We start from the raw sequence: 17,662 nt of genomic DNA on the forward strand, positions 1-17,662 counted from the left end.
GGATCTCACTGCTCGTCCCACAGCGGCGCTTTAAGGAAGAACACGGAAAGCGCCGCACAGGCTTCTAACTACTCCAAGAGAACTTGGCGTAGCTTCCCCTCCCTCTCTTGCGAAGGCCGGGGGACTTGTTGCGCGTCCGGGCTTGCGCTGAGCGGTTCGGGTGCCCTCCTAGAACTCAGTCTGGCTGGCCAGGCGCCGCCGCGGCCCCTTTAAGAGCCGGGCAGGGCTCGGCGGCTGGGGTGGGAGCAGCGAGGAAGCGGCCGCGGAGATGCAGAGGACGCAGACAACTTAGACCTTTGGAGCGGCGCCTTCCCGCCCGGGATTCCAGAGCGCTCAGCTGCCGCGCGCTGGGAGGAAAGACCCGGGCAGCGCGCGCGCGCGCGCGCGCGGGAGAAGGGGCGGGAGCTGAAGCGGCGGCGGCGGCGGCGGCAGAGCAACAGCAGGGCGCCCCCGCCGCAACAGACCCAGGAACAAGGGGGGGGAGTGTGGTGTTGGGCGAGGGGCGAACACCCGGCCGCAGCCCTCGAACCCAGCCCCGGCATGAGGTGGGACGGCCGCGACTATCGGAACGGCGGCCGCCGCTTGCTGTACCCCCAGGCTCGGCCTGCGCTTTTCCCTTGAGAGCGGACGCTTCCTCCTCTCCCTTCCGGCTTTTCCCGCCGCCTCAGGGGAACAGCCTGTGGAGGAGGTTCAGCGAGGGGTGGCGGCGGCGACAAAAGACCCGCCCTCTTAACTAGCCCCGGGGTCGTGCTTGTCTGCCCGCTTTCTTGTTCCAAACTCCCACATATCTGGCTCTTCGTTCCTGTTTCGGGGTGTGTGCGTGTATGAGAGAGAGGGAGGGAGAGGCCGCCCTCCCTCCTTCCTTCGCCCCTCCCCCCCTTGTCCAACTCTTTCCCATCACTCTTCTGCTGCGTGGAGTTGGGTTTAGGCTGCTGCATTACCTAGAGTAGACCCAGCCTGGCTTAAATCCCTCCTTCCTCCCCTTCTGCCATGCAGACTTGTGTATGACCTTTGTTACCGTTTCGCTTGCCTCAAAGACAAGGGCTGATTGGTTTAATGCCTGCCTTCATTTCCCAGGCCTGCTTTTTTCTCTTTCTAAGCAGCTCTGGCCCTCTTTCCCCCTTCCCCGTCGTGTCTTCTGACTCTCTTCCTCCCGCCACGGTCAACCATAAACACCTGCTGCTGCTGAGAGTTATTTTCAGTTTTCCTTTCCCCTCCCCCCACAGTGCCTTTTATTCCCCTCCCTCTTTTTAAGGATTAAGCTTCTCGTGTCTTCATTGCTAGCAAGGCCGCTTACAACCCCCCCCCCCCGGTCATTTAAAACAACAACCCCAGCCCTCACCTAAACTTGTTTTTATCTGGATGAGATGAAAGTGACCGTTTGTTTTGGCAAGACGGGGATTGTGGTTCCTTGCAAGGATGGACAGATCCCGGTTAGAGACTTAACCCAGCAGGCTCTTCAGAGATACCTGAGAACCAAAGAAAAGGTAAGGAATGACTTCAGCTTTGGCACTGTAGTGAAAGTCACCTGGTACAACTCCTGTGTTCAAGGTGATTGGGTGCATCTGTCTTTCTATTGGATGCATACCTATTTTGAAGGAGTAACATATTATCAGTAGCTGAATGGCCTTTTTATTTAGATGAGAGATGGTAGACTGCTGACAAAAATGACACTGGAGTAAACTGAGAGATGGGATTGTGATGTTTCATGTCAATTTCCTACAAAAATGTTGCTTATGAACACATTGTATAGTTTCCTCTAAAGAATACTGTGGCGTCTTTGTGTGGCTGATGTTCTTCTAAAGACGTAATGTTTGTTACAAACAGCAATATCATACTTGGAGCTCATAGACTGATGTGATCCAGATGTATGTGTGAGGTGTTGCCCAACCAGTGTTGGCTATTGGATGTAATAAAGATAAGAGGTTGGAGAAATACTCTGAACTGTACTGCCAAATACTTCTGTATGAGTTGTTAAAATTGGAAGGACAGATCTACAGCTTTATTTTGTTTATGGCTTAAAGAGTCCTAAACTAATTTAAATGGTGTACTTCTAGAGCTCTCTGGGCCACAAATTTCAATCTTAACTGAGTTATTTTTCTTCATTTCTAAGTTACATACCAGAAGTGACCAAAGGTGCCTAAACTGAAGAGCCATATGAAAGGCAAAAGACCTACAGCACATAACTCATATCAGTGTTATTTCCCAGTATTCCAAGGGCCAGAGCATCCAATCCAATTGCCAAGGTTGTGCCATGAAAACCAACTGCTCTCTGATGAGTTATCTTTGCTCAGCTTGTAACATTTTAAAGCAATTAGGGTCAGCCATTCCTTTTTGAGTTTTCATGCTGCACCACATTCCTGGAGGGTGCTGAAGGAGGTATGGAGAGGAGGCTAAACATATTATGGCTGAGTTCCACTTACCTTTAAATGTTATGGGCTGGGAAGGGAACACTTACCATAGAGAGGCTATCTTCAGTATGCTCTTGCCCTCTACTGTTTTCTCCTGTCATTCTTAGAAATTCTTTACATTGAGGATTCACATTGGCATAACTGATGCCAATTGCCTCCATTTCCTGTGATCCTAGTATGTTGGCTGGTGTGGTAGGAGCAAGAGCAGGCCTCTGTTGCATCTTTGGTACACATATCCTCTAGGGGCATCTCTTAACTTTTTCTTATGCTGGGAATGGTTGAAAGCTGTATGTGGCTCCTTCTACTGTTAGTAAAGCTAACACGGCATGCTATTCATTGTATGCTTTACACCATAATACTATGGTTACTAGTTTTGATCAACAAAGAGCCCTACTTGTTAGTATAGTGACAAACATCACCAGCTGTTATGCAGGAAAACCAGGGTTTTCAAAGAATGTCCCAGGTTCAATGGCTTGGACTTCCAAAAGGCTTTTGACAGTGTCCCTCACCAAAGACTCCTTAGCAAACTAAGCAGTCATGGAATAAGAGGAGAGGTCCTCTTATGGATCAGTAACTGGTTAAAGAACAGAAAGCAGAGAGTAGAAATAAATGGTGAATTCTCCCAATGGAGGGAAGTAAATAGTGGGGTCCCACAGGGGTCTGTATTGGAACCAATACTTTTCAATTTGTTCTCAAACGATCTGGAATTAGGAGTGAGCAGTGAAGTAGCCAAGTTTGCAAATGACACCAAATTATTTAGGGTGGTTAACACAAAAAGGGATTGTGAGAGCTCCAAAAGAATCTCTCAAAACTGGGAGAATGGGCATCTAAATAGTAAATGTGGTCCAGTGTAAGCAAGTGTAAAGTGATACATGTTGGGGCCAAAAATCCCAACTTCAAGTATAACTTGATGGGATCTGAGCTAGTGGTGACCAACCAAGAAAGAGATCTTGGGGTTGTGGTGAACAGCTCGATGAAAAAGTGGACCCAGTGTGTGGCCGCTGTAAAAAAGGCAAACTCCATGTTAGGCATAATAAGAAAAGGAATTGAGAATAAAACTGCCAATATCATACTGCTCCTATACAAATCTATGGTATGACCACACTTGGAATACTGCGTACAGTTCTGGTTGCCACAGCTAAAAAGGATATTGTAGCGCTGGAAAAACTGCAGAAAAGGGCAACTAAAATGACCAAGGGCCTGGAGCATCTTCTCTGTGAGGAGAAGGTTACAATAACTAGGCTTGTTTAGCTTGGGGAAAAAGGAGGATAAGGGGAGACATGATAGAGGTCTAAAAATTATGCATGGTATGAAGAATGTAAATAGGGAGACACTTCTCTCCCTCTCTCAAAATACTAGAACCCGAGGTCATGCCATGAAGCTGATTGGTGGGAGATTCAGGACAGATATAAGAAAGTACTTCTTCACACAGTGCATAGTTAAACTATGGAGTTTGCTACCACAAGATGTAGCGATGGCCACCAATTTGGGTGGCTTTAAAGGTGGTTAGAGAAATACCTGGTGAAGAAGGCTATCAGTGGCAACTAGTCTTGATGGCTATGTGTTTCCTACTGTACCAGAGGCAGTGAGTTTATGTATGCTTGTTGCTGGGGAAAATGAGTGGGAGGGTGCTGTTCCACTCGTGCCCTGCTTGTGGGTTCCTGGTCGACAGCGGGTTGGCCACTGTGTGAACAGAATGCTGAACTAGATGGACCCTTGGTCTGATCCAGCATGGCTCTTTCTATGTTCTTAATACCACTTAAAAAATCACCTGCATTAGGACTGGGAAAGATCTCTGCTCAAAACCTGGGAAGTCACTGTCAGAGTAGACAATATTGGGCTGGATGGACCAGACACACTAATAGTAGAAGCAGCACAGTCACTTGAAAACATGCCTTGAATAGGAAAAATGAGAACATGCACATGAAAAATCCAGAGATTCGTGAGGCTTTTGGCTCCAACTGATTTTGTCTGTATGACAACTTGGTTTGGTTTTCCATTATTAAATGTTGTAAACACGCATTCCTTTCTCTCAACCCTTTTCTCCATCCCCGTGACAGGTGACCACTATTTTAGAACATTTGTTGAGGTGCCAAGCTTATACTGAGCTGTTTTAAATATAGTAGAGCATGGAGGAAAATGGAGTGGCAGAGTAGGGGTCCCCAATTTTTTGGGCTCAGGCTGTCAGGGTGGACACTGAGCCCATAGAATCCCAGAGTAGTTCTGATTCGGAGGAAGAGCAGTCACTCCTGGGAGAGGACCGCGCCCCTTTTTCCCAGGGCCCGCAGCTGACAGAGATTCCTCCCACCACATTCCTAGATTAGAAAGCAGTCCAGGGAGTGACCCAGCACCGATAGCAGACTGGTTGGATGTGCGGTGCAGACGCAGAGAGCGGCGCCAAATGGAGAGCGCGAAAAGGAGGCGTAGCGCCCGGTTGGCGCTCAAAGAATGGTTGCGCCCAGAGGATCCAAGAAAAAAGGGGAGGGATTCTCCCTAGTCCTTATATTCAGGGGTCTGCCAGTAATTTCCTTTCAAACAGGGACCAACTGTTCCAACTTAGGGCATAGGGATGCTGCTGCTCAGATCTAGTTGCTACCTGTATAGCTGTTAAGTTGTAAAAGAAGAATAAAGCTTTGCGTCTGGACTTGGCTACTGGATTAGACTGAGAGAGCCCTCCAAGGAGCCCTTGACACAGGCGCACATTCAGCATTTTAAAGAAATGTGGCTGTGACCACAAAATGGCTGCTGTGGGGATTGTAGCCAGTCACAAAATGCTGGGAGCAGGACCCTTGGTGTGTGTTTTCTCACAAGCGCACAGAGAGAAAACACACACACACACACACACACACACACACGGAAAAAAGGCCCACACACATAGAACACTTTCTCCTGGGGCCTGTTTCCACCAATGAATTACTCCAAACTGGCTGTGTGTGGAAGTTGTTAGGGATACATGATGCCATGGCTATCCAGCAGCTGCCCTGGATCTCGTTGCGGAAAAAATGGATTTTCTGAGACTGCTTAAAAGTCCAATTCTTTTCCTTAAGTTGGGTTCTCCCTGGTATAGTTGTTGTGTGCTCCAACCCCTGCATTGACCTCGGGTATGCTAGCCCTGCCCAGGGGTGCGCCTTTCACCATGACCCTGGTCAAGAGGTGTTTCCCATCCCTGCACAAACTCATTAGTGTCCCCTCAGAAGTAGCTCCCATTGTGGCATTCAAAGGCTTGCCCTTTGAATGCCCACAGAATTTACAGAGATTCCCCTCAATTGACATGGCACAGTTTAAAGCCCTAAGTGCGGTAAAGCGCAGTCTCAAGGCTCTGATTCTCTTTTGTTTGGTTTGTTGCCTTAGGAAGAAGCTTGACCCTTTGTTATAGAGGTCCTGCAGGTTAAAATGGGGGCTGGTTTCTGTCTTTGTGTTCTCCCTCCCACCATTTCCCAGCACAAGCATGTGTGTGTCTACTCGGAAGTAACTCCCATTATGCTCAGTGAGGCTTGCTCCTGAAATGCAGGTGCATCTGGACCTTCAGGGGAAAGGAGAAGGGGGGGAGTTTCTCTTATTGGTTGAACAGCCCCTGCCAGTCAGATGATGTTCACTCCACCCCCCCTCCCCCAGAAGTATGTTCTGTGATTTTTACTGTTGCAGAGAACCTGCTCGTAGAGCCCTGCATGGCAAAGCTGATTCCTTTTAAAAAGTCTGGTACTCCTCCATTAGCTTCTCCTTCCGTTGCTGTGGAAACATGGCTCTGGATGCAAGTGAATGGAATGATTTCTCAATTTATTTGCATTGTGGGAGGGAGGCAGAAGCTTGAGGATGAAAGACACCCCCCCCAACTAAGAACCCAGTTTCTTCAAAGGCCCTAGGTAGTGGATGGGCTTCCACAGCCATTTTTTTTTTTTTTTTTGCAATGCATCTCCCCCCGCTCCCCTCAAGGGAATGGAAAAATTGCTCGGTTGTTTTGCATAAGGAAAAAAAATCTGCACTGCCAAAAAAGCTGCGTTGCCCCTTTCAAAATCTCTGTTGCTCTAAGGGTCCTTGGCTGAGGGAGAGCTTGCCTCCTCCCACCAGTGTTTTTTTGACATTGGAGATCCAGCCCCCTGCCAGCCAATGGAGAAACTGCTCCGTTTGCTTGCATACGATACAGTGGGAGGCAGCCAGAGCCTGGTGAGCAATTTGGCAGGGCCTCACATGTGCACTGGTGCCTGTAGATGCTGTGTTGGTGATGCTGGTGGTAGAGCTTAAAAGGAGCAGTTGTGTTAGTAAACTTTCACTGTGTTACAACTATCTGCCTAAACAATTCTCAGAGGCCTTGGTTCTCAAATGAATGTGTTAGTAGCAGCTTGGTAAAGCCAAATTAGCACAATCAGTTGATTTTTTTAAAATGCACACACACTGGCAATGTAAACCAGGTACTCTACAAGTGTTCTCATTTTTATTGCTCTGTTAACACCATAAAACTAGGCACCTGTGTGTCATATGATTGATTTAGGAGATAGCTGCTTGCAGACACATTTTCTTTTTTGATAATGCTGCTTCACAAGCTGGCCTGAGTATTCTTTCATCCACAAGATATCCTATCAATGGAGGGGTTTGAGAAAGAGCCTTTGGAAACACTTCTAAGTTTTGCTGTTGACAATTTATACTAATTAACATGCATTAAAATTGTCCCACGAACTATGAATTACTTGTATATAGAACACCACATTGTAATTTTTGAACTTAACTTACAGTTCTGGTACTACTGATGTGTCACTACAGTGGTTTCCAATTTGTTTCCAGGCTCAGTTGTTGGTTCTGCTTCTCACCTGTGAAGCCCTCCTTGGTTTGGGGCCAGGATATCTCCTATGAGCCTGATGGTAATTTACAGTCTTCTTCAGAGGCCCTGCTATATGTCCCACCGCAAGAGAGGTTAGGCTGGCAGAGACACCGTGCAGGGCTTTTTCTATAGCAGCATCCCAGTTAAGGAATTCCCTCCAGGGGAGGTCAGATTGGCCCCATCTTGTAGTTTGTGGGTGCTCTTGGATCCAGCATTGTCACTAGAGGCACAGGTGAACTCAGTGGCACAGAGCACCCGTTATCAGCTTAGGCTGATATACCAAGGACATCCATATCTGGACAGAGCTAGCCTAGCTATAGTTATCCATGCTCCGATAACCTCTTGTCTGGATTCTTGCAATGCATTATATGTGGGGCTGCCTTTGGAAATGGTCCAGAAATTTCAGCTGGTCTAAAATAGGGCAGTGAGATTGTTAACGTGAACTGGCCAATGTGGTCATATTATGCCAGTACTTTTCCATCTACACTGGCTGCCAGTCCATGTCTGGGCCTGATTCAAAGTGCTGGTGTTAATATTCAAGGCCCTGAATGGTTTGGGGTCAGGTTACTTGAAGGATCCCCTCTTCCCATACACATCTGCCTGGACCCTAAGATCATCTTCAGCGGTCCTTCTCCGGGAGCTGCCCCCTGGAAGTGAATTGGGTGGCTACCAAGAAGAGGGCCTTTTCTGCTGTGGCATCCCAGTTGCCTGGTGCCTCCTTTGTACTCTTTTCAGTGCCTGGTGAAGACCTTATTTTACCAGGCATTTTAGTCTTTCAGTTTCTGTTGTTTTAAATTTGTTACTGTAGTTTCAGTCTTTGCACTGCCGCTAAGTTTTATTTTGGGTTTGTAGTTTTATTTTATACTGTAGTTTTAATCTTTAATATTGTATTTTATCATGTTGTATTTTATGGTTTTAATTGCTGTGAACCACCCAGAGAATGTCTTCTATTGGGCCGCATAGAAATGTAATAAATAAATAAGGCTTTGAATGAAAACTCAATGAAATAAATAGGGAACTGGAAAGGCTTGAATAATACCGCAGCTCTGTGATAAAGTCCAGGAAATTGAGTTCTTATTGTCCTAGACGGTATTGGGTATTGTCCAGTTTACTATACTTCTTATTGGCTGCAAATGAATGTTTGTAAGAAGAATCTAGGATGACGTCTGAGTTATGTGTGGTGGAGGTTTTGTGTGGATAATTAAACCTCACTCCTCAGCAGTATTTTCAGGGGAGGAAAGATTTATCTGGCTATTTATCTCAGCCCCAATTGACACTGATAATTACTGTGGAAAATCAAACACTCAACTTCAGTTTGTTTCATAAAGCAAGAGGTTATGGAATCCAAAGCAAACATTCCAGAGACCTGAAAAATTCGGGTCAAATGTCTAGAGTGAGAAATTCTTTGCAAACAGATTGTTCAGAATAATACGGATGGGCTGACCTTCATGTGTAAGCTCTGTATGTGAACAGAAACTTTAAAACAAAAAACTTTTTTTTATATATAAAGGAAACTTCATGTCATGTAAAGAAGACATGAGTGAGTAGCTAGTCCTAAAAGTTGGGAACCATAATCTGAAACAGGGGATTTTGATTGGTGGGTCAGATCTGCCCTCTAAAGCAATGTTACCTGGCCTCTGGTAGCGCTGCCAAATTTTAATCAAGGTGTGATTAAAAAGTTCTCAATATGTAAGAAACAGAAGCACTTGTTTTATAATGGAGCCTGACTAGGTGAGAGGTTTAGTTATGTGTGTCAGGATGCACCTTTGGACTAGGTACACTCTCAAGTAGGGATGTCGGAGAAATCAGCAACAGAATCAAATTAGCTCAGATTGCTATGAATCCAACTCATGGATTCCACCTTGGACTGGCTTTTTCTGAGTCACATGGATTCTGTGGGCATGTGGACCTTTCTTTCCCAGATTTTGTGCAAATGTAGTAATAGAAAAATACATTAAACAAAAATCCCTGGCTGAAACTACGCATTTCCCCCATAGGCTAAAGCATGAAAATGGGCATTTTGGGGGGATTTGTGCATTTTGGGGGACTTGGGCATTTTTGTAAATGCAAATTTGTGCTAATTCGGGAACTTGAAAAAAACCTGATTCTGTCAATGAGAGGACAGTGGAACAAAAGGCACCTGACAATCCACAAAACACAGACAGAATGGATTGTAGACGATCTATACATCCCTACTCTCAAAATCAAGGTGTCCTCTAAGAAAAGAGAAGCTAGCTATCCCTTATCTAAACTAACCTCAGGTGGTCTTTAATAGATAAAACCAGCATTTATAATTCTGGGACAAATGTGTTCTCTGCTGGGATATTTTGCCCAGTCTAAAGCGCTTTTCCATGGCAGGCCACATCTTCATTGCTGTTAGGCTAAACTTTGAATAGTATGGGGTCCTCATTGCCAACTTGATGACATCTCAAAATTTAACAGTCAGCTCATACAACTGAACATCTGAAAGAGTACCTGTGTACTGCATTGCTTATCTCCTCAACGGATCATAGTTGGGCTGGGGATGTTAAGAAAGCAACCAACTAAAGAGCAGTGGGTTGATAAAATTTGGAAGACTATGATTGTGTATAAAATTTACTCAGGAAGTGCAACAGGCAAGGAATCCTACCGTTAAGAAAGATATTATGGCACTGTGGTTTCCTATGTTGAAGCCCTTCAAACCTTTAATCAAAGTCCAGCCAAGTACAGTTGCCTATATATTTTTTCTGACTAGTACACAAAAAATAACACACATTCCTTTTATATGCTGTATAAACTGTATCTTTATTCTTTAATTAGATATTGAGGTTTATTAGATATTAGGCTGTTTTACTGTAGATGTTGCATAAGCATATCTAAGAATTCTAATTAGTGAATTCCTTTGCTTCTTTATTATGTATCTGCTTCCTTTTGTTGCGTTTATTTTGTTAACTATATTTTGAAATAAATTTCATGATAAAAATAAATCAGCCAGTGATCCTACCTTTGTAGTAGAGTAAGACTTATTAAGCTGCAGCTTGTAGCAACTGTGTCTCTTCCTTCATCTATTTCCAGCCACTCCATCCCATTTCCCAGGTTTACAGTCGCCCCCCAGCCACTCTCAGTCAGTAAATATTCTGTGCCATTGCGTCCTTGTGTATGGGTGCTGCTGTTTTGGCTACATTTGTGCAAGTAGGCAAAGACTTGAATTGAAAGTAAAGGGAATGATGATGCTTAAGTAATATGCACATTTTTGGGACATGATGCGGCTAAACCTTAATGCGGCTGGTATATTGGGCCAGTCTTTTCAAGCATGAAGTCCAATGCAAGTGCTCCTGCAAGACTGATAGCTCTGTTTCCAGTAGGCTTATTTTTTCAATGTTACTTAAAATCACTGGTTTTTATCAATGTTCTATTAAGTCTCTATAGAACATCGGTGATGCTGACACTTTATAAAGTTATTTACACAGAGAGTAATGGAGACACTTACAGATGTACATGTGTGACTTTCTCTAGTTGTGAGTGATATAAAAGTAATATTTTGCATTGGTTTGAAATGGAAGCTTTTGGACTGGGTGTGGGGAGGATGCTGGGTCTCTGGTTCAAAAGTGCATAGAAAACAGCTCTGAGGAGATTCCTGTGAAGTGTGCTGGAAGGGAAACAAGTGTTAACACTGTTAAGAGGGTGGATTATTGATCCAGTAGCGTTGTAAGCTCTTTCTGGTAAAGGCTTTCTAAAATGGCCATAGTTTTGATGAAATGTAGGGCTAAACTACATGTTCCTTAAATCATGCATAGCTCTGGAGCCTTTTTTTCTTTTTAACCCCCCCTGCGGGGTATGGTGGAATTTTTGGATGACAATGGGGAGCGGGGAGGGAATGCTTAAATCCTCCCTCCTAGAGCACCGTGGTCCTGATCCAAATTGGGAAAATGGGATAGGTAAAAATGGTAATATTAAAAAATATATGTCTCATGTATGCAAGGAGCTGGGGCTTATGGATCAGCCTCCCTGATGAATCTTGAAACTGCCCTAATCTACTTCTTTCGGAAGATCTGTGGCTGCTAAATTGGAATTCGGTCTTTGAGTTGTGTTGCTGCTTTATTTATTACTGTTTTAATTTGTAGTCAGTGCTGCTTTTTACTATTTTTATTGTTTATGTTCTGCTAGGAGTAGGATGTAAATTCTGTAAGTATATCTTGTAATGTATATGCAGCTTTTGTTTTACATTGTCAGTAGTGGTGATAAAAATACTATGGCCTGATTTGTACATAATGCTAACCCATGGTTTATTTTACCTAGGATTTTTTGTCCTACTTTGTCTGGCAGATGATTGAACAAACTGTGGTTTGTTTTCTCAATCCCTGGTTTTTTTTTATCTCTGTCCTCCTTCACCCACTCCCTCTGCATATCCCAAATGCTTGTGTGGCACTGTAATACTGGCATGTAAAGTGGCTATTTTTTTAATGACTCTTGCCCTTTGCCTCTATGAGTGCCCATGAGGGGTTAGTATGTTGTGTGAACCCAGGCTGTTCTTAGCAGGGTGGGTTGTTTTTATGAAACAGCCCACCTTGATAAAAAAGAAAGAACTGCACTAGGGGTTGCTTTACCAATGATGGGCTGGCATGTCGGGCGAACCCAGACATGCCAATCCATCACGGGTAAAGGGCATCAGGCAGTGAGCCACTTGGCAAGAGTGGCAGAAACTACTGCCCCTCTTGTTGGGTGGGGCCACGATTGCCATTCAGGATTGCAGCCAAGCCTCTGCCCATGCCCTATTTCCCTTGCCAGTGACGGCTGCTCCAGTGATCCTGGCTCCGATTGTGATCTTGATTGTGGCCGGAGACCTTTAAATTGTTTTTCCCAGCTCCATATGTGCACAGAAGCAGGACTGGGTAAAAATTTCCTGCACTTCCCTGTGCCTGGGGAATGTACACAGAAGTTTTTTTTTTAAAAAATTGAAAGCACCCCCATGCCGAAATTTGACGGGGGGGGGGGAATCCACCCACCTACCATGGACCCTTGGAGCAAGAGGGTCCCTGGCTAGGGGTTAGATTTCTCTCCGTGGCCGATTTTCAGCACAGGGTGCCTTTAAAAAAATTTGGGGGGAAATGTGCACATTTCCCAGGCTTGGAGAAGTGCAAAAACATTTTCCTGGTTCCATTTTTATGCACAAACAGGGCTGGGAAAATAAAAAAAGGGCTCCAACTGTGATCCAGATTGTGATCGGAGCTAGGAAATGGGACTTGGTGGCAGACCTGTCTTATCTGCTGCCAAGTCCCCTGGGATGCTGGGTGGAGGACTGAGGGGGAGGGAGGGGGGACAAGGGGGAAGACAAGCCGCATACTGTGAGTTGTTTCCCCAATCATCTGACAGGTGTGCTAACCATGCACTGTGGGTTGTTCGCAAAACAACCCACAGTGCATGGCCAATCACCCATCATGGACTAGCGTGTCTTGTGAATGTGCTCAGTGACAACCCATGGTTTAAATAACCCAGAGTTCACAACCCAAGAACAAACCATGGGTTCTCTTTCTGGATTGTTCATTGATAACAAACCATAGTTTGTTAGTGCAGCTGTGTTTACACATCACAACCACCCAGAATTCAACCCGTGGGTTAGCTTTCTGTGGAAACCAGTCTGTAGAGTTCAGTTCTTCTTTAAATATTGCAGGAAAGCATGTTTTTATGCACTCTAAGGTTGCAATCCTGTGTACGCTTACTTGGCAGTTAGGTGCACTGAAGAGTGGGGCTTGCTTATAAGGAAACCTACATAGGATTGTACTGCATAACTGTAATTCTAAGCGTAGAAGTTAAGCCCCCTTAAAACAATGGGAGTTTGCTTTCATGTAATGAGACCAGGAGGGAACGTTTTATCATTTATGGTGGACTTGTAAAAAAGCTAAAACATTTTGGAAGTGAATAGTTTTTAGCTCAAAGAATATTAAAGATTACTATAGAACTAAAGCCAGAAACTTTTTTATTGGGACCAACAGATAAACATGTAAAAGAGAAGGGGGAACCCTCTTTCTCTACATGATAATGGCTGTAAGGTTATTGTATGCACAAAAGTGGAAGAATGAAACAATATCAGCTGTGAGCGAGTGTATCATGAAAATGATGGAACTGGCAGAGATGGCAAAACTTACTATTATAATCAACGAAGGGTCAACAACTAAATTTATGTTAGATTGGAAACCTTTTATAGAATTTGTACAAGAAATAGAGAGAAATGATATCTATGTATGTGGGTTTTGAACTTTGAGATGGTTGATTCTCTTCTTTCTGTTGTTAAAATTAGGAGAAAGGAGATAATGTCTGTGAACTCCTTGTATGATATACAACTAAGATAAGAACTAGAGAATAATAATAAGCATTTGTTGTGTAAGGGGAGCCAAAGGTGGATATCTTACAATCTTAAGATATATTTTAGTGTATGTGTATTGTTGTTGTGTTGTTGTTGTTGTTGTTGTGTTTTTCTTTTTTTTTTAAATAAAAAATTATTATATCAAAAAAAGGAGAGAAGTGTAATGGTTGGACAGAGTCTACTGATAATTCACAAACAAGCTAAATCACAAGCCTTGGATTTAAACCGGTGTAGTCCCACATGTAAAGAAGTTAACTGTAATGTGGCTGCATCTTTTCTGCATCTAGAATTTTCTTCTCTTCAAAGCCCTCTCATCTTAAAACAGAAATTTTGTACTCATGATTTAGTTTTGTGTTTTTTAAGGAATGAGGGTTGCTCTAAAATGTGTAATCCAATTAGTGAGACTTCACGCACCCAGTGGAGTTAATGCTGCATGGATGTACTTCTGTAAGCGTTTTAAAGGAAACTAAGGTGATTAGCCATAGTTAACGTGGATTTTCAAAAACACATGCCAAAGCAACCTAGCGTTGGTGTTTTGCTTTTTTTTTTTGGCAGAGTAACTCATTTTTCTGCGGGTAGGCAGACCATTTACTCGTTGTCAAGCAGCAGGTAGGAAGAAGTGTCCTGACTTCATGATGTGCAATGCGATTCAAAAAAGTTAAGTTATGACTTGGATGAAGGTGTGCATATGATGAACTGAACACTAGAGAAATGACCAGGGCAATGAGAATATTGTGCTGAAAATCTCAATTAAAAAAATAGAAGTAAACTAGAACAGGTGAAAATATTTCTGAAAATAAATTGTATACATTAGATGTGGCTGAAGGGCAAATACTGCAGCTGATTCTCCACAAAGCCAGAGAAGCCAGTGGCAGAGAGATGTTTGCCCTCCTGCCCTAGCAAGAAGATGTATAGGGACTGACTTCCTGCTTGTCTTCCTCTCCGACCTGATAGGGTGCGGGAAGTGCAATGGACAGACTGAAGCCCCTGTCATCTTGACTGCATTCGTGGCTCTTAGGCACCTTTGAACATTTGTGCCTTAAAGGGACAGTGACCTTTAAGCGAATGGGTCTGTGACTGTATAATACAGCCTTCCCCAACCTGGTGCCCTCTAGATATTTATTTTATTTATTTATTTATTTATTTCTATACCGCCCAATAGCCGAAGCTCTCTGGGTAGTTCTATTTTTCTATAAAAATATAAAGTTCTATAAAAATATAGTTCTATTTTTCTTTATAGAACTATACCACAAGATGATCGCATGGATTTCAGATATTTTGCACTTCGACTCCTATCAGCCCCAGCCAGCATAGCCAGTGGTCAGGAATACTGGAAGTTGTAGTCCTAAACATCAAGAGGGCACCAGGTTGGGGAAAGTTGATATAATAATCTTAAAAATCTTTAAAGTAAGAGGGTACGGAGCTGAGAGTACAAGTCAGATGTGATAATGCCAGTTCCTGCACTCTTTCTTGATCTATATGCTTCACCGGCTACATGTGTTATCTGGGTATCGCCTAAGTATGCGTTGCTCCATTTAGAAACTATACTGGCTATGAACCCAAGGGTAAAGATTTATTGACCTAGTTTGCGGGGTTGCTAACGACCTGTGGTTAAACCGTGGGTTGTGGGAAATGTAGTGGGAATGAGCATGCATGCTGGTTCCTGTGTGCCTGCCCACTTCCACTTTTATAAACAACAGGTGGATGGGGTTCCAACCCTTGATTGTTCATCCCCTCGATTGTTCATCCCCTCGATTGTTCATCCCCTCAACAACTAAGTGTTCTAAGTTCAGATGCCACGTAAATAACCCATAGACTGAGCGTCCCTGGATTGTTCACCGCAGTGGAGATGGGCGGGTGTGTGGGAACCAGTACTCATACTTGCTCCTGCTGCATTTTCAACAACTGTGGGTTGTTGGCCATGTGCAAATGGGTCGCTGTCTTTAACCTTCCATTTCTAACAAAGCTTCATTAATGTATCACACAACAGGTACAAAATTATTTTACCGTATCACAACAACAGGTACAAAAGAGATTTTTAAGTTTACGTTTTGCTCAGAGTCGGAACTATTATCTTCTGAAACAGGATATACACTTACTTGAGAACATGTCCCATTGAACCCAGTAAAATTTACTTCTGAGTAAAATAGGGTCAAGCTGCAAGCCACTTGTAGGCAGCTGGTAGCACCTGAGCCAAACCCCTCACCTTTCTCTCTTTCATAAAGGGAAGCCCTGGCCAAATTCCTCCTAATAGCTGGCTTCAGAGGAGAGGTGGAATGTTTCTTGTAACGTCTCACTTCCAGGTCAAATAGAATACTTGTCTGGGTTCTTTCACTATCCTGGAGCTGGTGCAGAGAGAGGGACGCACCAAGTCTACCCCTGTGCTGTGTCCTGGATTGGCCTTTGAGTTCCTTTGGTGATCTCTGGAATTGGCCATTGATTTTAAAGGAATGTATTCCTAGGAATAGATCTGTGTTGCTAAAGCAATATGATACGTTTGCAGAAAAAAAAGGAGATAAAATTAATGCTTGTAACACTGGGTTTAGATATATTTCCTTTAGTTGAACATGGATTGTAATACCCTGCTTGGCCTAAGACAGTTAAGTTTAATTTTCCTGGTGAAAAGGATTATCTGTGTGTTTATAGCAGCAATAACTATAAGCTGAGCTTTTAGATACACTTACTCAGACATATCCAAAACTATACACTCATATCAATCTAAATATTAATTTATCCTCTTATAAATCAGAGTTCATTAACAATCCTCTAATTTTCCTCTAGTGCATCAATATATTTTCTTGAATAGAAAATCTTAATTAAGCTGTACAGCACTCCAGCTTGCTCATCATGACAAGCATATTAATAAGCTCAAATAACACTTTGTACATCAGTTTCTCATGTTATGGTGGGAGTTATGGATGATTGCTTGCCAAGTTTAGCAGAGAACCCCTTTCACAATATGAATCACAGACATGATCCTGTATCTATAGATGAGAGAGAACTTTATCTCACAGTGTTGAATGAAGGGGGAGAATTACTCCATGTTTATACTCCAAGGTATATATTTTTCTTTATAGAACTATACCACAAGATGATCGCATGGATTTCAGACTCGGAATTTCCCATAGTGTTATTTGTTAACCACAACTATTTCCTGTGTTTACACTTGTGGCATATATTGTTCCCCCAGTAATAACTGTTGTGGTTTTCTCTAATTTTTGCTGACGCATGTACTTGAGTCTTTTTACTGCTGATAAAATCTTAACTCCTCACTCCTAGTCCTTTACATTTGGCTTTTATTAGTAATTTAAAAGTTATAAAAACCAGTAGAAATAGTAAAAAAAATTGCTTGACTCCTACTGCATGCTCACAGTTTCAGTGGAATTAAAGCCTGTATATCTGTGTGAAGAATGGTAGCTTTTGGGCTGAACACAGAGTTGTAGGAGTCTGATTGTGCAATGGGGCATTTTTGCCCCTTCCTTCTACTGCAGCCCTCCAAAAGCTCTCCTGAAGATTGGGGGACCTTCCGGAAAGGCTCTGGATGTGGCAAAGGGGGTGCAATGGGAGAGGGAGGGGAGAAAATGGATGGAAATACTACCGCACTCTCTGTGCTGCATCCCAGGCCTTTCCTGAGGGCCCCCCCCCCAGGAGAGACTGTTCAGGGGGTGCAGTGGGCTCCAGTGGGGAATGGGGCTAGTAAATCCCCATTGCACAATTGGACTGCAGCGCACACAACACTGGATCCAAACTTTTTAAATTATTATATTTATATCCCACCTTTTTTCCTCTTGCAAGGAACCCAAAGTGGCTTACGTGATCCCCCTCACCATTTTATCCTCAACAACTTTATGAGGTAGGTTAGGCTGAGAGTCGGTGACTGGCCCAAAGTCACTCAGTGAGATTTATGGCCGAGTGGGGACTTGAACCCAGATCTCTCGAGTCCCAGTCCGGTGCTCTAACCACCACACCGGCTCTATGTTTCTTCATGTGGAAAACATGTCTGAGTGTAATTTCTGATAATTTCCTAAAATTAAAATGTTTTGCTTGCTTAACTCTTTGTACTGTTAGATTATGCGCAGCTTGCCTTAGACC

At 43.6% G+C, this 17,662-nt stretch overlaps 1 protein-coding gene across 1 annotated transcript in view; it reads left to right on the forward strand.

Moving 5' to 3' along the window:
* Positions 1 to 232: 232 nt before the first annotated feature.
* Positions 233 to 17,662, forward strand: part of PARD3B (par-3 family cell polarity regulator beta) — a 679,914-nt gene continuing 662,484 nt past the window's right edge. Inside the window, exon 1 of the mRNA XM_084818423.1 lies at positions 233 to 1,487. Coding sequence (XP_084674549.1) covers positions 1,368 to 1,487 — 120 coding nt within the window. The 5' untranslated portion in view covers positions 233 to 1,367. The remainder of the gene's footprint in view (positions 1,488 to 17,662) is intronic.

This window comes from Heloderma suspectum, chromosome 1 (genome assembly GCF_057233095.1).
Source record: "Heloderma suspectum isolate Gila_16-S chromosome 1, 16-S_ref, whole genome shotgun sequence".
NCBI lineage: Eukaryota > Metazoa > Chordata > Lepidosauria > Squamata > Helodermatidae > Heloderma > Heloderma suspectum.